At 38.5% G+C, this 22184-nt stretch overlaps 3 protein-coding genes across 3 annotated transcripts in view; 1 reads left to right on the top strand and 2 right to left on the bottom strand.

Annotated features, from left to right (window-relative positions):
- LOC149833573 (uncharacterized) overlaps nucleotides 1-9693 on the top strand; it is a 63082-nt gene extending 53389 nt beyond the window's left edge. The window contains exons 5-7 of the mRNA XM_090012907.1: nucleotides 4654-4816; nucleotides 7342-7709; nucleotides 9069-9693. Of these exons, the coding sequence (XP_089869033.1) occupies nucleotides 4654-4816; nucleotides 7342-7709; nucleotides 9069-9393 (856 nt within the window). The 3' untranslated portion in view covers nucleotides 9394-9693. The remainder of the gene's footprint in view (nucleotides 1-4653; nucleotides 4817-7341; nucleotides 7710-9068) is intronic.
- Nucleotides 9694-11870: 2177 nt separating this feature from the next.
- LOC149833572 (putative NAD(P)H dehydrogenase (quinone) FQR1-like 1) lies at nucleotides 11871-15190 on the bottom strand. Its single transcript, XM_090012906.1, has 4 exons — nucleotides 15051-15190; nucleotides 14811-14904; nucleotides 14443-14705; nucleotides 11871-12198 (listed from the first exon to the last, which is right to left on the bottom strand). Exons 1-4 carry the CDS (start codon nucleotides 15071-15073, stop codon nucleotides 11958-11960), a joined length of 621 nt encoding a protein of 206 aa, XP_089869032.1. The 5' UTR covers nucleotides 15074-15190; the 3' UTR covers nucleotides 11871-11957.
- Nucleotides 15191-18550: 3360 nt separating this feature from the next.
- LOC149833571 (putative glycosyltransferase At3g07620) overlaps nucleotides 18551-22184 on the bottom strand; it is a 28677-nt gene continuing 25043 nt past the window's right edge. Inside the window, exon 2 of the mRNA XM_090012905.1 lies at nucleotides 18551-19085. Within this exon, the coding sequence (XP_089869031.1) occupies nucleotides 18599-19085 (487 nt within the window). The 3' untranslated portion in view covers nucleotides 18551-18598. The remainder of the gene's footprint in view (nucleotides 19086-22184) is intronic.

Below are 22184 nucleotides of genomic sequence, written 5' to 3'. Positions count from 1 at the left end.
CTATCCAAGATTGAAAAACATGATGAACCACTTGGTTTTCATCAAGCTGTCCAATCCAACAAATGGATTGAAGCGATGAATGAGGAGATTGAGGCACTTCATGAGTGTCAAACATGGGAGATAGTTGACCGTCCTCCAGATAAGAATGTTGTTGGTTCCAAATGGGTATATAAAATTAAATATAAACCAGATGGTAGCATTGAACGGTACAAGGCACGTCTTGTAGCCAAGGGTTTCACTCAAGAATATGGTCAGGATTACGATGAGACATTCAGCCCAGTGGTGAAAATGGGAACTATTCGCATCATACTTGGCTTGACAATGGAACATAGCTGGATCCTTAGTCAGCTTGATGTTAAAAATGCATTCCTTCATGGAAATTTAAAGGAAGAGGTCTAAATGGAGCAACCTCAAGGTTATACAGAGGGAGACCCAAAAGAGTATGTATACAAATTAACCAAAGCCTTGTATGGTTTGAAGCAAGCTTCCAGGTCATGGTTCGAAAGCTTCTCCTTAGAGATTTAGAAGCATGGTTTCTTTCGTTCCCAACTAGATCATTCTCTGTTTATATATAGGAATGATACCACCCTGGTTTTCTTACTCATATATGTTGATGATATTGTGATCACTGGTAATGCTCCAGACCACATTCAACGAATTAAAGTTTTATTGAGTATGCAGTTCAAAATGAAAGACCTTGGGGAACTGAGATACTTTCTTGGTGTAGAGGTGGACAGACAAGATAACAAAATGTCATTAACTCAACACAAATACACTCTTGATCTTCTAACTAAAGCATGAATGACAGATTGTAAACCTCTACCTACACCCAGTGTTGTTAACCAAAAGCTCAGTATTTGTGATGGTGAGTTATATCCTGATGCAGTCAAGTATCGCAGTTTAGTGGGTATGTTGCAATATCTTACTTTTACTAGACCAGACATTTTATATTCTGTTAATCAAGTATCTCAGTTCATGCATGAACCAAAGACTGGTCACATGGATGCTGTCAAACGCATCCTTCGCTATCTAAAAGGAACGGTAGGCGATGGACTTACATATGTTCAATCTTCATGGAAGTCACCAAAACATAACATACTGGCCTATACAGATGCAGACTGGGCAGGGGATCCAGATGAGAGGAGGTCTGTTTCAGGATACTGTGTTTTCATTGGAAGAAATCTTGTCTCATGGAGTAGCAGAAAACAGAAGGTTGTGGCAAGGTCTAGCACAGAGGCAGAGTATAGATCTATAGCAGCCACCACTGCAGAAGTGACCTGGATTAGGCATCTACTTACAGAGATGGGAGGGGATATCTCAAATTCGACACTTATGTGTGATAATAAAAGTGCTATACAAATTTCATTCAATCCCATTCATCACAGTCGAACTAAGCATATCGAGATTGATCAACATTTCATCAGACAAAAGATAACAAACAAAGAGATTAAACCAGTTTTTGTGCCTTCAGAAGACCAAATTGCTGATATGTTTACAAAAGGTCTTACAAGTCAACGTTTCTGGTATCTGAAGAACAAGTTGCACATGGTTCACTCCCATGCACAACTTGAGGGAGGGTATTAGAATATATTAGAATATGGGCTGGATATGGATCCATTCAATAAAGGATCCATATCCATTCCCAAGTTTTGTATTTTAATGTAATATGAGTTACTAATACAGGGGCACTTTTGTCCATGTGTTAATTATTATAACCCTTTTAAGGCTAATGAAGTATTAGCGCAGCCTGTGTGAAGACTGAGAAGCTGCCGATTCCCAAATGCGAGTTCCCTCTTTTCTCTTTCTCCCAGGTTTCTTAATAAACATAGGAGTTCTTACAATAACAATCCCTACTCCATTCCTATTTCTATTTATTCTTGTATACCAAATCTTATATCCCCAAGGTTCTATCACTTTTGCCTTCTCACCTACCCATTTGGTCTCTTGTAGACATAAAATATCAATCTTTTTCCTACACATAACATCTACTAACTCTACCAACTTACCAGTTAAAGACCCTATGTTCCAAGTGGCTAACCTAATTTTATGGTCTTGGACTAACTTCTTTACCTCCATCCGTCCAACAAAGTGAGGGAACCTTTGCCTATTTGACACCACACCCGGGCGCCGGTGTGACACGTCGCTTCCGGGCGACGACCTAGCAACCCTTGCCCATTTATCACTGCCTCCGGGCCTATAGAGTACAACACGTCGCTCAGTAGGGAACGCCCCAACGAAATTCTCATATTGATTCATATTCATAGGGTATGACTAAGTTTTTATGCTGGCTGTCACTGGCCTACCACAACCCTCCTTTATCCGGGCTTGGGACCGGCCCCAACGAAATTCCCTTTCAATTCTTATATTGTTTTTTTTTTATTCCTCGCTTTCTGCTTCCTATACATTTTAAAATGCATCGCTTCTTGCTTTTGCTTCCACTTCCCGTATCGTTTCCCGCTTTGTGGCAACCTTGGTATTAGGTCTCCTCCTCAAAAAAATGTTGGGTGCAGGATCATCAGTCTAGGAAGCTGATTAGGGAAGACAATAGGAGGGGAAATCTCTAATACATGGATTTTCTTCATCTTCCTAAAGAATCATTTTGTAATTTTGTCAAGGAAAAAGATATTTCTTTATGGCATCAAATATTAGGTCATCCTAATCTATCTAAGTTAACTCCTTTTCCATTTTTGAACGACTCTTGTATTAAGGAGTTCATATGTAATGAATGTATTTTTGGAAAAATGAAGAAAATTTCTTTTGGCTCAATAACTTTTATCTCAAACAAACCTTTTGAACTTGTGCATTCGGATGTATGGGGATCGGGTCCGGTCATGTCAAAAGGAGGGCTCTCTGATTATGTTATATTGGTTGATGATTATACTAGGTATACATTGATCTATTTTCTTAGGCAAAAATTCAATGTTTTCTCATGTTTTAAAGAATTTCACAAAATTGTGCAAAACCAATATCGTCATATTTCAAAGAATACTTATATGTTGATAATATGATCATCACAGGGAGTGACAAAAAAAAATTAATGAAATTAAAAATATTTTTAAAAAACATTTTGATATGTTTGACCTTGGTTTTGTAAGATATTTTCTAGGTATTGAACACCTAGAGCATATATATTGTCTCAAATGAAGTTAATTGTAGATATTATTGCCAAATCTGGAATTTCTGATGATAAGAAGGTTGACACTCCTGAAGTTGTAAATTCAAAATTAAGATTAGACAATGAAACTCCTCTTGAAGATCCAACTCCATACCGACAACTGATTGGATCCTTGACCTACTTATTCATCAGCATACCAAACATTTCTCATGTGGTTCACTCTGCTAGTCAGTTTCTGCAAGCACCATCTACGGTGCATGAGTGCCGTTCTTCAAATTGTTAGATATATCAAGAATTTTATAACTAATGGGTTATTTCTATCATAATCTTCTTCTTTAGATTTAATTGCTTATACTTATGCTGATTGGGCTGGTAATTCTAATGATAGAGTCTCAACTATTGATCTTTGTATATTTTTAGGAGACTCTCTTATATCTTGGAGGTGTAAGAAGCAACATGTCCTCTATCATCCATCGAAACTGAATATCGAGCCATGACAACAACTACTATGGATATTATTTAGATGAGGAGTCTTCTCAAAGATATGAGCTTAGTAATCTCTAGTCCTTCGAAGATGTGTTGTGACAATAAGAGTGTCATCTATATTGTAAGCAATCACACCTTTCACGAACGTACCAAGCATATAAAAATGGACTGTCACTATGTCCCAGAGAAATTTTTGCTAGGTACTATGGAATTGCCTTATATGACTTTGGAATATCAGCTGACAGATTTATTTAAGGTTTTGCCTTCACCTCAGTTTTTATCTCTTGTCAAACTTTCGGTGATCACACCGTAAGTTTGAGGGGAAGTGTTAAATAACATGGGTCGTGTATATATATATATATATATATATATATATATATATATATATATATATATATATATATATATATATATATATATATATATATATATATATAAACTGGAATACCCATCAGGGGTATTTCAGTCATTTTACTCATGTAATAGTGTCATCCTAGTAGAAGCTGCTTTTCCTTTCATTTTTATTTATTTTTCTTTTTTGTTTTTATATTTAAATATGTAATATGGCTGTTGGGGCAATAAGACTAGTCGTTGGGCTGCTCCCAAGGGTCATAAATATGACAGTTGGGGGCTAGCCCAATGACTAGTTGGGCTGCTCCCACTCTCTCTCTTTTGTGTTATAAATTGGGGTTTTCCCCTTTGTATTTTTCAATGCTTTTTAAGCATTTGATAATCAAATTTTATATTTTTTATCTTTTGTGTTGGCCCTTTGTGGCTATTGTGTGCATGTGTTGTGCTATTGAGTTTGTCATTTTGTGATTGTATTATCCCTTGGTGGATTAGTGCTTGTGCACTTCTTTTGTATTCTTATTGAACCTTATTGGGTTCTTTATTGTATTTCTGCTTGTTTCATTTCACCATAGTCAAACTATGCTATAGCTGCATTATCTGTTTTCCTCTCTACTTTTTGTTTTCCTTTTCTTTTTTCTGGTTGGAGTTATAACTGTCTAAATAAATTGCTGCTGTCTGATGTGATATCTATGAAATCACAGATCCAGTGTATCATTATTGAGTTCAACTGACTGTGTATCTCCAAAGAGGAGGTGGCCTGAGGATGTAACATGGCACCCATGTGGTGAGAGCATATTTGCTGCATACAGTGCAGATGATGGAGATTCTCAAGTCTCAATCCTGAACTTGAATTCATCTAAGGAAGTAAGGAACATAATTGTTATTGATCAAGAATCAGCTTTTTTCTTCCAAATTTCTTATAAACCTTGTGTCTTGCTGCCCCCTTTTTCTTCCAAGTTCAATAGTTTTACACCAGAGCTTATGATGAACAGATTTTTTGTTCTGATATTGATTGGTGGAATAAAACTATAAAAGTTTCTGCTGCCTTCTTTTAACCAAGAACACATGTTGATCAATTAAGAAGATGAACACCAGAGAAAAGCATATGTTAAAAACAGAAGCAACATTGACATATTCTGTCTGGTTCTTTATGTGGCACCTAGACTGTGCTATTGATTGTTTTATTTATTGCTCAATTCTAATTGTTTTGCTGCCACGTGTGTTAGTGGCAGTTCTGATGTTCAGAATAGTTAGCTCTAAGAATATTTTGAATATTAGATGAAAAGGAAGGGATGAGTTCCCTTATATCCATAAACCTTACCTGCAAAATTAATTTTGGAGTAAGCAATGCAAATCAGAGAAGAAAAATACCATGAAGTGGTAGGCAGCACTATGACTCACAAATAGTGGTTTTACTCTTAGAGAGTATCATATTCTCAAAAGGGAAGTAGCCTTGTATCTTTAGGGTGAAAATTTTCAGAAAAAAAAGGAAAAAGGAATAAAACAGCGAAGAAGAACAAGAAAGGGAAGTCTCAGACTTAGGCTAGGGCTGAAATATGGACTTGGACCCTGACAGGGAGGAGACATATAGGGTGAAATTTTTCAGAAAAAGAAAAGGAAAAAGGAATAAAAGGGCGAAGAACAAGAAAGGGAAGTCTCAGACTTAGGCTAGGGCTGAAATGTGGAATTGGACCTGACAGGGGGGATGCCCCAAAACATGACATGTCCATAGATGAAGGATGGATCATAACCATAGTCACCAATGTCAACATTGGCAATATCTTGAAGGCATTGCTGGTTTTGACATGGGAAACCAGCTACTAGTGATTTCCATCCAATGGAGTGATCGGTCTGACCATTTGTGAGAAACTAAAAAAAAGTCCATTTTTAGGTAATATTTTTTAAAATATGTGCAATTTTCAGAATGAAAATAGAAAAAAATCTTCCATGCTTTTTAGGATGCAACAGTTGAGTAGTAGAATAAAAGTTATAAAAATCAAGAATTTTAAGTTCATATTGAAATTACAAAATACAAAAGTAGAAAAAGTGTGATATTTCATTACAATATCATGATGTATTTGAAAACTTTTATATTTTAAAATATAGGAAAAAATAGCGTAATAATTTTTACATAATTTCCTGATAATATTATGATAATTTTGAAATACTAAATTCACTTGATCCTTCTAGCTAGCAACAAAGTAAAAAAAAAATTCAACGTGTAGTTCTTGAAGTTTTTTCTCCCCTAATGGAGGGAGAATGAAATTGATGTAACTAAAGATGAAGCTCAAACTAGGAGTAATTCTAAACAAATTTTCGAACAAGATTTACATTGCCCAAATAGATATGGTATTTTTGATTGGATAAACAGGTGAGATCAACTGCTGGGAACTTGACGCACATGCAGGCTAAAAGACATATTGAAAAATCATTCCTCTTGGGACCGTAGGACATGATGTCTACTTTCCTGATTTAGATTGAACAATATAAGTATTGAAGAAAAATTGATCTTTTCAACATGAAATTTATGGAAAAGTGGAATAGAAAACATGCTCATGTTTCTTGAAATATGTTTACATATATCAACAATAAAAGATCATTATCGAGAGGTCCATGATAGGACAATGCAGTCAGTGGCTCCATAAGTTTGGTGAATTGTGTGTTAATCGCTTATGAGATCAGCCTAAAATTCTATAAAGTGCATCTTACTAGAAGCATCTGCTGTTGATATGGACATATCTTGAATTAGTGTGTGGGGCTGTCCATGTAATGGTAATTTTTTACTCTATAACTTGTTCCAGTATGCTTATTTGACGTGATTGTGAATAACGACAGCATGAAGATATGACTCTTAAGGTGCTCATCTGTAAGAGATGCTTATGGCCTCCCGCTCGATGCCTTGCAATAATGATTCCTCTAGTATTATGACCTTTACCACAATGATGCTGTCCGTAGATCAAATTTATTCATGGATTGGATTTCACTCGGTCAGCACGGAATGGATAGAACTTCATAGGTGTTGCTCCTCTAAGAGAAAGAATAGGGATCATGGCGGCTAGTGTCTTTTTACCTTCCAAGTGTTCGAGTCCATACTTTTTTTCTTCATTCATTGTTCGCATTGTTTTCCTTGTCTTTTCATCCTCTTTCTTATTCTCCCAATTCTTAATATCCTCCTTTTTTTATGATGTATTCTTTTAAGTCTTTGTTCTTCATTCCCTATTTTCTTTTCTTCTTTCTCCTTTTATACTCCTGTTTCTACCTTTTTATTCATATTCTTTCTTTTGTGACCTCCTCTGCCATCTGATCCTGTTTTCTGATGTCTGATCCTATGATTTTTTTTCCTGTTTAATGTAAGAATAGATTATTCCATGTTTTTTTTGGGTCTGCAGGCAAGAGTCACATTTTTAGAGGAAAAGCCTCATCTTAAGGGTGTCATTAACGGCATCATGTTCATGCCATGGAGTACTGTATGTTTTGTCACTGGTGGAAGTGACCATGCTGTTATTCTCTGGAATGAGAAAGATGGAGGGAGTATTTGGAAACCGAAGTTACTGCACAGATTTCTTCATTCTTCATCCGTTATGGGAGTTGCTGGATTGCCTCAAAAGCATATGGTAATATCTTCTGGCGCTGACAAACGAATTATTGGATTTGATGTGGAGGGAGGAAAAGCTGATTTCAAGCATCAAATTGACAGCAAATGCATGGGAGTATTGCCAAATCCATCTGATTTCAACCTATTCATGGTGCAAACTGGGTGAGTCTGCTTATAAGTTCATCAGGATAGTGCTTTTAATATTTATTTAGAAGATATCATGGATATTCCTCTAATATGTTTTGTGGTCTTATGAATTAACATGGTAAAGATATACAGTTTAAATGCATGTCATGCCTTATGTTTATGATCCGGTGTGGTTTAAGAGACTGTATCCTATGCTATGTTATGTGATTCTTATCAAAGAACTTATAAGAATGCCATATCCAATGTCCCTTGGGCCATGTCCATCAGATGTAGATTCTTTGCAGTTATATTATAGTCTGTAAACTAGTGGGGTTTATTTATGGGCCTATAGGACGGGATATCAGTGCAGTCCTGCCTGTGTGGATGATGAGTTAAGATATCCTTTGACCTTGCGGTGCTAATTCAATTTAAAAGCTGATGAACCTTAGACCCTTTAGGGTAACATTTTCTCCAAACTCCAGTTCTGAAGTGTAGGCAGCAATTATTGTTGTATTGCACTGTAATGTTTTCTTAGTCTGTTTGCTAGAGACTTCTGCTTATCCCTGTTTTGGTCTGTCTTCATCTGATGGAGAGATAGCATGAACCCCCAAATGTCGTGATTTGCAAGTGTACTCAGGCCGTCATGACTTCTCTTTTGTTTCCTTCTTTTAACTTAAGTATATATTAACTTTAAAATTAGAAAAGCAAGTAAACAAGACATCAGGAAAACAATAAAAACAAAAACTGGGATTTCATGTCAATCTAGATATCCTTAGCTATTCTAATATTCTTATTTATATAGTAACAAGTTATGAAATAATCATGAATTAACTGGAAAGTCTATAAAAGCAAGGAAGTGTTTTTTTTACCACTATAAAGGCAAGGAAGTGAAAAAGAAATCTGGAAAACAATTAAAAAAACTAGGGTTTCATATCAATCTGGTACTCCTTAAAACTACTACAATCTTATAACCCTAGTCTTTTATGAGGATATCGATACAATGTCACATGCAGACTGGATCTAAAAGAGCTTGTTCCAGAAAAACAGGACTTTGGATCTTCGTAGCTGTAGCTGGATCTGGATCCTCACTCCGGGTTGGGTGTCTCCTACTTGATCTAGATTAGAATGTCAGTTTTCAACCATGTTGAATGTATTTTAAAAAATTTAGCTTTTGAAGTTTTCAAACTTTTTTATGGGTTCACATTTGACTCAAACAAACAAGTATTTTTAAGTTTGGATTAGATCAACTGGTTACTGGTATGCTTCAAGACCTTGCGGATTTACTGTCCTTTTACTGCCATGTATTTTATTCTTCAACCATTTCAAGGGCATAGAGGAGTTGTAATCTATCGTTCATGGTGATCAATGTGCTGATAAAGCTGTACATGTTCGCAGGACACCAGGGAAGCAGCTTAGGCTGTTTGACATAAGAGTAAGGCAGATGGAGATCCACTCATTTGGGTGGAAACAAGAAAGCAGTGACTCACAATCAGCATTAATAGGCCAGGCATGGTCTCCTGATGGTTTGTACATCACATCTGGTTCTGCAGACCCCATGATACACATATTTGATATACGGTATAATGCACGTACCCCTTCTCAATCTGTGAAGGCTCATCAGAAACGGGTTTTCAAAGCTGTCTGGCACCAGAGTTTCCCGGTTTTGATTTCCATATCCTCTGATCTTAACATTGGGTTACACAAGATCAATCATCCATAGCGATCCCGTATGGTTGCCATTTTGTGTTCATTTCACCCATGATTGGAATATAAACTCCTGCTTTTTTATGCAGAATGGTCAAGTCACATCCGGCTTTTGGGTTTTTGTCCATGCGGTGCATGTAATGCATGAAAAGAAATGTAGGGGGCTTAGGGTGGGGACTGTAATTGGTTATCGGTTGGACTGCGTTTTGGTTGTAAAATGTGGTAAGTGATTAGTCTTGAGTCACTCGTGGCAAAAGAGCGGAAATTTGTAGTTTTTTCTTGAATAAATAAGTTACCGCTGTAAGGCATTATTTGCTGAAAGTCAGACCGTTCATAATCCAGGTAGGTATTCCCCCATTTAAATTTTCTCCAAATTCAAATCTTATGCAACAAGTGGAATCCATTGGAACATGAATTTGCTAATGATTATCAACCACAAATAAGAAATTTTCTGCTCTATTGAAAATAATGGAGATGACATGGAGGTATTTGTGATGCTGACTAAGAGATGATTGAAACGGAGAAGACAACAGCACCTGAAGAAATAATTTATCAGTGATGATAACATCATCACACCTGCGTATATAAGTTCATCATTATTTGAGCTATCTTTCATGCTAATATGACCATGATTCTAAATTTTTAATGTGTTACCACACTTTTTTCATCAGTGTGTTAACTTATTTTTGGCAATGTTTACGAAGACCGAGGAAGGCGCCTTAATTAGAGTGAGGATCATGCCTTGGCCTCTGGAGACACTTTTGAGGAGCAAAGCTTATTGAGCGCTAACTTTAAGACCGGGCCCCTTCATATGGTCCATTTATCTGTCTCTCTCTCTCTAACGTCTTTTGCATGCTTTTAGACTGGCAAGAAGCACTCCCTTTACGCTGTGCTTGGGAGTTTGGAGATTTCATGACGCACAGCTGTGTTTTATCAAAATGGCAATGGTGAGGGTGTTGTCACCTCGAACACCCTCTCCAATTCAGAAATGCAACTCACCTCTGGAGGTGAGTTGTGGAATCTACCAATGATGAACATCTTTGGTGCCCTTCCTTGATGCCTCACTAACCCAATAACCACACAATACATAGACACATGTATGAACAACATGCATTCGCGAAATATGCATGAAAAATATACAAGCATATTCATGGGCAAGTATACATGCATCGACACATATTCATGGATAAATACATGCATGGGCATATATGTATGACATGCATGGATAAATACATGGGAATCTATGCATGGACAAATACTGTATGAGCACATAAACATGGACAAATACATGCATGGGCATCCCTAGATAAATACATATAAATATATGCAAATACATTCATGGAAACATATGCTTGAACAAATACATACAAGACACGTGCATGGATACATATGCATAGACAAATATATGCATGGATACATATGCGTGGACAAATACATAAACAAAGTATGCAAATACCTGCATGGGCAAATACACATAAATACTTTTGATAGTTTTAACTCCAAAAAAGTACACTTGTTTGAGAGTCCAAACCAGTTCCTTAAAATGCTAAAACCGCATGAAAACCAAAAAGAGCACCCAAATTGTGGTATTGGCAACTCCAAAACCATGTTTCAATGCAAGGCTTCCAAAGCCTTAATGGTTCCTATCACTTTTCCCTTTTTTTTGTATTTTTCTACCTCTTTTCATAGTTATTTTTTATTCATTTTCATAAACACTTCACAAATGTATCGTACTTCTCATTTCATACTATTTTTTGCTTGCGTCCCTGTTTCGTTGCCTATAGCTTCTCATATCCGTTTTGTATCCTGGTAATTATGAACAAAACCAGTGGCCTTTACATGATTGATAGGATTGTGCATGATTATAAAAAAACACTTCATGCATGCATGACACAAAGATCTTGAATCTAACAAATTTTCCATTTTCAAGACGACTCTTTAAACCACTCAGACATCCACCCCTTCGCTCTCATTTTTAGTATTCTCAGAAGTGAGAAACCCCCTGACGTCCTTTCCTCGTTCAACCTTATCCAACCAAATTCTCATAGTATTTTGCGTAGAACTTGCAACAAAACATGGTCTGGGCCTACAGAACAAATTTGAGCGACGAATTGAGAATAGAAAGTCGCCGCGTGTGGCAGTCTGCAGGCCAGCATCGTACCAGACGAAGGCACCAAGCATTAAGGCGCTCTTCAGCACAAATTGGGTCAAAATGCCCTAGAAAGGCCACCACTATTTTGGTGCGACAGTCATCCAGCATTTGTTCTTCCAGTAGAATTAGTATCAACAAGGGAAAAAAGGATACAGGTGAAAACTGTCATCGTATGTGGTTGGGTGTTACTTATGTAGGGTGGAGTTCTCTCAAAAGAATGGAGCTCAGCAAGCCTTTGACTCGAATAGAAGTTTCGACCTTCTATGGCAACCTAGAGGTGAAGAAACAAACTGCAAAACGTGGCTCATCGGCAATTTGGCACCCGCATTGATTATTCATGAAATGTAATCTTGTCTCTCTTGTGTGCATGGAAATGTTCAATCTTATTCTATATGCACAGTTTTTCTTCCCATATTAATAGAGGAAGTTCAACATGAAGATGGAGGAGCTTTAAGCCTCTTAGCTACTGCAGCGACCTGCTTGCCTTGGTAGAATGCCTGTTGCAGCTCCAACTCTGTGGGCTGACGAGATCCATCTGCTGCGTAGGTACCAGCCCCATATGAAGAACCGCCTTTTATCTCATCCATCTCGAACATGCCACTACCAAACGTGTAGCCCAGTGGCACAAATATAATACCGTGATGAGCCAACTGGGTGATGGCTGTCAACCTGCATGGCAAGTCACTAGGGGTTTAGCATCATCGAACACAAGTTAAAGCTAACCTATATCCTATCTCCACAGTAAATACGGTGCTGATTAGAACAAGAATTGTATATTCCTGCTTTAGGTAAATGATTTCGTGTGTTGGCTTAAAACTTTGGTAACATGCACATAACATGGTATCAACCTTAAGCAAACTCAAATATCACACAAGTAAAAAACATCAGATGATTCATTGGTCAATCATCTTGGCAACCCGATGTGTGCTTTTGGTAGAACATAACTGTTCTTGATGGAGTCATTCCCTCTCAGTTTCCATGTAAAAGGATTATCCATTTGCCATCAACTAAAGTTGTCAGACTAAGATGTGGAATCAATAAGCAAATACAAGTGCTAAATAGTGAATAAAACCAGAAGCAAATGCAAATCAAATCGAAAGCAAATGTATTGTTTTTTATAACAAAAACAAATGATCTATAATTAAAAAAAATTAAAAAATCTTAAAACTAAATTGTGAACACAATATAACGTATAACATTTATGTACACACCTACATAGCATAAGAATCTTATTTTATGTTATCAATGGCATAAAGGAAATTACTAATTCTAAGAAAATGAAATAATAAAATTGCATAATCACACCAACGGGCGCTCTGCTTGTCTGGTAGGAGCAGTGAGTGCAGGTGTTTGGGACATTGCGAGTTCAAATCCCAATGGTATGGTTGTATAACTGGTGGGGGTCTGCCCAACCCCAGCTTGCTCATCTAAAAAAAACAAATTGCATAATCACACTGATGACTAAAATCACAATTTTCATTTCAAACAATTGAGACTTCTATGGGTGAAATCATGAATCCAGTTTTCGAGAATCACAATCTTCTTGCTTCCCAAACGATTTGCAAGCAAAAATGTTTTGTGCTTTAACAATCTGCTTCCTTGGGGGCATGATTCTCACTCTAGTATAGCGCTTCCAGTAACTTTGGCATCAAGCCGCTAAAACAGATAAAACTGAAGGAAAACTAAGAAGCATACTTCTCTTACACCACCAACTATAGTAACTTCCCTTATGATTTATATAACAGGATAATATGACTGAACTTTCACTCACAGAGAGAGAGAGAGAGGCTTTCGCATTGAGATTTACAAGAGATAGGTTATTTAATTATGAAAAGACCTATAATTAGAAATCAATTGCACCTAAAAGTTAAAAGATGGACAGGACAGGTTAGCTTAGGGACTTTTTAGGTGAGTCAATCAGCTCACCACATTTCAAAAATTGACCATTCCAATGGATACCATTTAATGCTGTGTCTAGCATGAACTTCTATACTGCTGCGGCTTCAAGAATGACCTACCACCTTCCCTGTAAATGTTACAGAAAATCACTCGTATTCTTGCATACAAAGAATAAATATATGATGTAACAATGTTGTTTCTGACCACCACATATAAGGTAGCATGCGCAAGGAATGACACTGATATATTAGATAGCAATTCATTAATCATTGCTTTCAAATAGCGAGCATTTCCTCGCCCCGTTTAGGAAATGCATGCACGCGCACTTCAAACTTGAGAGAGATGTCTGCCTGAAGTGGATAGTAACACCTTATGCTGTTTATGACATCTTGGGCTTCATGAGTACTGCATAGCCTGATAGCCTGCTGAACATGGTAAAAAGCATGAATGTAGGTCCAAGTGTTGAGAAGGATAGCTGGTTGTTACCAAGTGAAGCTAGTTGTCACCAACACGACACTAGTAAGAAGTTATGAGATGATGGTTATCAATATGCATTTGGAACAGGAAGACTGACGACCATTTGCAGCACCAAAGCCAAACCTTAACCCGACTAAGAAGCGGTTGGCGGGTAGGGTTAGATTTTGCCACCCCTACCTGCAGCTATGACTTTCTGAAGTGGCCATACTGATCTGTACTAAGATTAAGGAGAAAGACCAATTATTATTACCATGAATGTGTGTGTGTGTTTGTGCCACGCGAAAAAGGCATTAGTATGTCAAACTGCCAGTGCAAACCTGCCTCGATGGGCATAAGGACATGTTTTCAATAACATCACTCGAATGCTTTCTCCACTCATTTCATGAAATGTGTACACCTATTGAGAGGCATAACGACGGAATGAACAACTAAAAATATGAAAGAATAAATGGCATTGGCAAGCGAGCTTCAAACACAATCAAGAGCAGGAAAAGATCCAAGCTGTGTCAAGTGCAAATATGAGAGAGAGAGATTTACGCGGTATTCTCTTGGCCGCCTCCATGATAGCCGGTGCTCCAGAAGACACCGGCAGGTTTACCGGCGAGTTTCTGAGATTTCCATAGTTCCTCCATGTCGTCGAAGAAGGACTTGAACTGCGCAGCCATCATGCCGAATCGTGACGGGAAGCCAAAGATGAAGCCATCAGCTTCCAGTAGCTGCTCCGGCCTGATCACGGGGACATCCTGCTTGGGTGGAGCTTTCATCTTTTCCAATACCCTCTCCGGTAGGGTCTCCGGTACCTGGAAGGAAACGAGAAAGAGGGGGAAAGGAAGACGGAATTGACGGCATGATAGAGGAAGAAAGATGCTGCACTTGTATGCACCACCCTCTCACTAAAAAATCACCTGCCATAACGTCGCATCCACGCCTTCAACAGAGTTGGCCCCCTTCTGTATCTCTGACGCTAACCTTCCCACATGGCCATGTAAAGAGTAATAGCTGAGGGACATTTCGACTCATCACAATCCCAATCTCACCCTTTCTTACTATCGTACACTACTGAAGAAATTAAGGGGGAGGGAAAGAAGAAGCAAAAGTGACAAAAGGGGAACCCGAAGAGATGGATGGGGGAAATCCAGACTTACACGATGTACACCTTGGTTGCCATGGCTCCTCCTTCAGCTGTTCGTCGTATGTATACCTTGCACTGCTCACTCTCGATCGAATTGGCTGAAGACGATCGGAGGCAGAGACTAATTTGCGGAAAAAAAACCTTTATGTTTTTAGTGGTCGGTCAGAATTTTGAGATAACAGTGTTTTTCAAAATTTTGAAAATTTTCATTATGCAAACAAGGAGGACGATTACTAGGAGCAGTTATCGCAGGTCTCGTGTTGGGAGTCAGGACGTTGCAAGCTCGATACCCAATGGTCTGAGCAGTTGGTGCACGTCGGGTGCACGTCGGACTAACCCCAGCTTTCTCTTTAAAAAAAAATAAGGAAAATGATTCACCCTCTTTCTGTCCGATTTCTTTGGATCTGGTCCAACTCGTATCTTAACCAATATCCCATCTGATTCAAATATTACAATATTGTTACCAAGAATCAGGATATGCCTCATTTTCCATCCACCCATCAGCATAAGAAATTAAAAATTACATAAAGACAGTCCTGAACCAAGCTTTCGGAATGGGGGTATGTGCAGTGTGTAAGAATGTGCGGTGTGCATCGATGACATACACTGGTAGTATAGCATGCAATAGGCAACAATATCGTCGTTAGTGCATCGTTGCGTGACAGCATAAACATGAAGCATTGTTTGGTTAAGCAGTGCCAACGAATCAGAGGATGTTGCATTTGACAGATTTGATTAAGGACCTCTCAGCTTGTAGGATGGTTCCAGGCGTAGCAGTTGGACGCACGAGAGTGCGTATGGGTTAAGGCTAATTCTCCTAGAGATCACATTAGGTGATTGCAATCGAGTATGGTGACTCGGAGCTAGGCAAGAGAATGCCCAGGCGTTAACGAATGAGTTTGGGTGATGATCTTCGCTATAATGTTCAATCATCAACTGGTCTTCAGACTGAAGGCCACAAGGTCTTGTTCATTCAATGATAAGGTTTTGCTGTGGTGTGCGCATGGAGTCGCAATACACTCCATGACACACACGACTAAAGCAAGTTTGTGCATCTTTCGAAAGTGATAGTTGATATGAGACAACTATGCACTAAGTGGCATGAACTATATAGAATACACATTTGAAAATGCGCTTTATCAACTTTCGCTAGACAACTATGCACGAAGTGGTGTGCAGGGCCAATGAAAATGATTCAACACATGAAAAAGTGTTGGTACATGGCCTTTGGCCATTAAGCTGACCAGGTTAGACAGGTTGGCATGTTGTGGGTTTGCGAAGCATTCTATGCTCGTGATGAATGAGTTGCAAGAGATCAACTGGAAGGCTTGCGGCGGTAAGGAAGGACCATCGCGCCACACACTAACTTATTGAAGAAATAAACCTGTAACAAATTTGCATCAGAGCAGAAAAATTCGCGAAGACCTTGTTGTTCATTGTGTGCGATACTGAAAAAGACATAGATGGTTTATCTTGATTACACAATTTTGCGCAGCTGAAGTGTGGTTGATCGAACATAGAAGCAAGATGTTAGCAGGTTGGTATGTGTCATCTTGTCGATGATAAGCAGAAGTGTAAGATTGTTGTTCAGTTGGCTAAGAAAACGTGGATAAGCCAAAGATTCTTATCAGTTGTGCGTTAAGCTCACAGGTAGCGTGTGACGTTGGACTTGTACATGCAGAGAATGCACGTTAGATTCGGCTGGATGAATTTGCACCCTTGGGTATGGAAGACTCAACTAAACTTCTATATTCTTTTCCAAGATTGTAGGTTAGCAGAGTGCCATGTTGAGCATAATGCTCATTATTTTGGTTCTTTGAGTTGGCAGTTCCTCTGTGGATTGCGTGTACGAAAAAAGTTGTTGTTCGTGGCTCATTGGTTTGGTTCCTACGAGAACGTTTTGCTAACTCTGTGAGAGAGTTACAACATGCTGGTTTTAGATGAGAGTTGCAGCGTTGGGCCAAAGTGCCCTTGTGAGGACGAGTGCCTAGGCAGACACTTTGAATGACCGCTTCGAGGTGATATGCAAGTAGGCGTCCCCCATCTGAGGACTAGTTTGAACCGTTGAAAAATCGTAAGTTGGTGCTTAAGAAAGTTTATATCTCCGCGGCACCCATTGATGACCATCTATCTTTGCGAGGACCACGAAGAGCTTGAAATTGCTATTGCTGGAGTTGGAAGGCACCCCAGCCATGAGCATAAAGATGACAAGTTTGTCGCGCGGACAAGGATGACCTGCTTGTGTATGAGACTGCACTGGGGTCTCATGAGCAAATGATGCTCGATATTGATAAAGAAGAAGATTGTTGTCTAAGTGATCAAAGACACGTTAAGGAATGAGACTTGGTGTGTTAAAGGTTGCGGCAATAGTAGATGAAAACCAGAACAAGTTGAATAGTGTGAAGAAAAGAAGGAAACCAAAGATAATTACAAAGAAAAACTGGCGTATCAGTTGACACTGTGTTCTTACTTGCACCGGCATTGTCGAGGATGATAATGGTTTAAGTGGGGGAGAATGTCTCGGACCGAGCTTTCAGAATGGAGCATATGTAGTGCAAAGCTCTACTGAGTGAAAAATGCAACTATAAAAACACGCTGTGTGCGTTGGCTTGATCAGTGATGTGTGGTAGTAGCATAGCATGCCATAGGCAACAATATCGTTGTTAGTGTATCGTTGTATGGCGGCACAAACGTAAAGCATTGTTTGGTTAGTGCCAATTAATCAGAGAATGTTGCTTTTGGTAGATTTGGTTGAGGACCTCTTGACTTGCAGGATGGCTCACACGCGTAGCGGTTGAACACACAAGGGTGCGTGTGGGTTATGACTAATTCTCTCAGGGATCACATTAGGTGATTCCAACCAAGTATGGTGATTCAGGGCTAGGCAAAAGAATACCTAAGCGCCACCAAATGAGTTTGAGTGGTGTTCTTCACTATGGTGCTCAATCATCAATTGATCTTCAAACTGGAGGCCACACGATCTTGTTCCTTCAGTGACGAGGTTTTGCTACAGCATGTGCATGAATTCGTAATACGCTCTATGATACACAAGGATAAGGTAAGTTTGTGCTTTTTTCAAAAGTGATAGCTAGTATAAGACGGCTATGCACTAAACAGCATAGACTATATAGAATACACATTTAAAAATGTGCTTGATCAGCTTCCGCTAGGCAGTTGCGCACGAGATGATGCGTAGGGCCAATAAAAATGATTCAACACATGAAAAAGCGTTGGTACATGACTTTTGACCGTTAAGCTTACTAGGTTGGGCAGTTCGACACGTTGCAAGTTTGCAAAGCATTCTATGCTCGTGATGAATGAGTTGCAAGTGAGCGATTGAGAAACTTACAACGGTAAAGAAGGACGTCACACCATATTGGCTTATTGAAGAAATAAGCCCATGACAAAGATAACCACATGTTTACACACTTGTTGAGTTGTGGTGCAGATAGTAAGACTCGTCCACACAAAAAAATATACAACTTTGGCATGATGATTCACTCCTCATATGCATTTTCTTTAAAACATTCTTCTTTTGGAATTGATTCGGAAGTTCCTTACTCAGATTACAGGTAAATGCATACCTCTCCTTATCCACAACTCATAAGAAGTCATGTGAAAGGCATCATAACCTTGGGGCAATTCATGCCATTGGAAATGTTTCCTAACTTGGCAGAGATTGTGAAACATGCACTCATACGTTTCTTGAGATATAGACACCAATATTTTCTTAAGTAGGTGAACGTCTCCGTGGCTAATAATGACAGAAAATTTACTCCAGTCTAGAATACTAGCGAATGGAAGATCATAATGGTCTGACACTATTACAGGAATGCAACCATAGTGCATGGCGTCCGAGATCCTTGCGGTGTTTACTTCGTAGCCCTTCACATGGAGACAGTATCTGCTGTTCCTGAACCCTTCCTCATATGGGAAGGGGAGGTTTCCAGAATAAATGCCCATAGAGGTATCATTCTCCCAAGCAGTAATCAGCTCCTGACGAACACGGGAATTTTGTGCACGCCCGGAGAAGAAAACCACTTTAGTCCTACAATAAAGAGGAAACTTTCGTCAAAGATCACCAAATCATCTTCTTCACAATCTCAATTACAGGGTGCAGAATAAAGGTAATTTGTCTTGCTAAGTGCCTATATCATCAGCTGGCTAGCAAATGTTTTCAAGGATATTAAGCCAGAAAACTACCTAGGACCTAACATTCTTCCAATGACAATCGGCCATGCATTATTCTCAGTAGTTTTGGCCCAAATTGATAAAAGTTATGATATTGTTGCTTAATAGTCAATGGATTGCATGAACACTTAAATTGCTAAGAGGAACATAAAACAGATCAATTATCAATTCAGTGAATTCCGATGCCCACTTCAATATTGAATGAGCTGAGACATGAATATGCAAGGCAGAACAAAATATTGCAATAATTACCATACATCGTTGCTTTATAAATCAGCAGAGATTGATGTTGCAAACTTACCTTGTTATAAAAGACTATCTTTTGTAACTTGTGATTGAATCACGTACAAATTCTATCTAGCAGTCAACATAAGGGGCGAAAAAGGCACGCATTATCATCAATGCAAATGGTTAAATGGTAAAGCTACCTCTCAGATCATATGGGTATATGGGTACATATACAACCTTTAGGATGACCTAGAAGCCATAGCCTTGATCTAGGTACCATGATTTTTGCCCCAAGTACTCTCATATATTCGTCCATGGGCCTCTTTCCTCTTTTGTATCACGAGTAAAGATTTTCTTCTCTGGTCTGAGATATTAACAAAAGGAAGCCCAGAGCCAATTCATGCAGATGTGAACCTTAACGACTCAGGAGTTGCCACCCAAAGAGTATCAGACAGATCTCAAATCTTTGTAAATGTAATTGAACTCAAAGCTGCACTAAAAGCAAATCTTGCAGTGCAGATCTATGCAACAGAAAAATCGCAACCTAAAGTGTTTTCAACTCTCCAAGTTCTGCCTTGCAAGGAGACTAAATAGATATGAAAGAGACGAAGGTATGATACAGAACAATCACCGACTCCTGGCCAGAAAATCATCATGATCCCATCTCTGACCAAAACTGCTTAAAAGAATTGACTCTCCAGACCTCAAGTTAGCTTGATTTACATGTCTGAACTCCCATTGTACATGTTACATACATGATTTGAAGATCAAAATGAATAAGTGCCCATAAATGATGGAAAAACTAAGATAAATAGACAAATCAGATAGAGAATAGACAGCATATTCCTGCCAATAAGATAATAAATCTGCTGAATGCACAAAAAAATAGGGGGTTCCACCAACTGCCTTGCTAGTTCTCATCCATACACCCACTAAACGACAAGACCAGGTACTGTATAAATACTTTTAAGAAATGAAAAGAACCAAACAAGCTCCATCATTTTGCTTGACCCAGTAGTAACTGATAGCCAACAACGAAAATGGGCGGATAAAAAGCTGGAAGATATAGACAAGTGATTTTGACACCGTATGCAAGGTATTTTATTGTTATTATTGTTTTATACTTCTGAATGCAACAGGAGAGATCTTGAAAAACACTCACAAATGTTAATTAGTTTACATAATGAAATACTGGAGAGAGAGAGTTTTCAGGAGAAATGGTAGATGCACCTCAATAGAAATTATAGAAAGCTTATCTATTTTTTATTTAACATAAATAGACAATAGAGAAATTGATGCAATGCAGGTCCAAGATACCACTGATACCGATTCTCTGAAGTGATATGCATTCAAGATTCAAATGTACATTAGGGTTTCATGAAAAGAGACCAAAAGGAGAAGTGAAGAGATGAACTTCATACAACATAAAGGGTTCTAGTGAAGTGACAATCCTTATTGACAGATTACATAAATGCCCCCCCCCCCCCCAAAAAAAAAAAAATATGTACACTAAAGGAGGGGTAGCACAAATAGCTAGTGATACACAGGATACTAGTATATTACACTAGTCAACACTCCCCTTCAAACTTGAGATGATGCAAGAGGAATCATCCCAAGTTTGAAAATGAAGGATTGAAAGTGTAATGGGGCTAAACTCTACGTGAAAACATCTACAATTTACTCTTTTGTGAGAGTTATGACTCCATATTCATAGGATCTTCTAGTGAAGTGACAATCAATCTCAATATGTTTCGTTTTCTCATGAAACTCGGGATTCTTGGCAATATGAATAGCACTCATATTGTCATAATATAGAGGTGTCTTCTCAGAAATAGGAACTCCAAGCTCCTTCAAGAGCCATCTAATCCATATGACATCAGCAGTAACTTGAGCCATAGCCCTATATTCTGCCTCCGCAGTAGACAGAGCAACCCGTTGTTACTTTTTACTCTTCCATGAAATCAAAGAGCTCCCAATAAACATGCAAAAACCAGTAGTAGAGAGGCGATCTTTGGTCGAATCTCTAAAGTCTGAATCACAAAAGGTTCTAACATCTGTAGAGAATGAAGAGAAAAAACATCCTGAAATGCATAGTGCCCCTCACATATCAAATGATCCTAAGTACAACAACCAGATGCACTAGTGCAAGTGAGCTCATAAACTGACTGACCACATGTACAACATGAGTAATGTCTGGTCTAGTGATTATCAAATATATGAAATCGCCCACCAGTTGTCTATATGTCACAAGATCTGCAAACCTTTTTGGAGTCATCTATCAACCTTGTTTTAGATACAAGATTTGTTGCATATTTGTGTTGGGACAAAAAAAGTCCTCTTTTAGAGTAAGCAACCTCAAGTTTCAGGAAATACTTCAAATATCCTAGATCTTTCATCTCAAACATATCAGCTAGTCTGCTCTTGATATCAATTATTCTCTGTGCATCATCTCTTGTGGTAATCATGTCATCTACATACAGGAGCAATATACACTTTACCTGGGCAGAAGAAGCCACAAACAAAGCAGGATCATGGTGACTTTGCTCAAACCCAAGTGATTTCACTGCAATATTGAACTTCTCAAACCATTGTCCCATCCAATTTCACCGAGACAATTTGAATTCCATCTTTCTTCATTTCAACACCAAACCCCAAACTACAATTATAGAGCTGCACACAAACACCAAAGTAGCAAAACAGTGCTAGATATATGAAAAGAATATAGCAC

Source organism: Nuphar pumila, chromosome 7, assembly GCF_984573655.1.
Source record: "Nuphar pumila chromosome 7, dmNupPumi1.hap1.1, whole genome shotgun sequence".
Lineage (NCBI taxonomy): Eukaryota > Viridiplantae > Streptophyta > Magnoliopsida > Nymphaeales > Nymphaeaceae > Nuphar > Nuphar pumila.
This window is presented reverse-complemented; position numbering and strand designations above follow the sequence as displayed.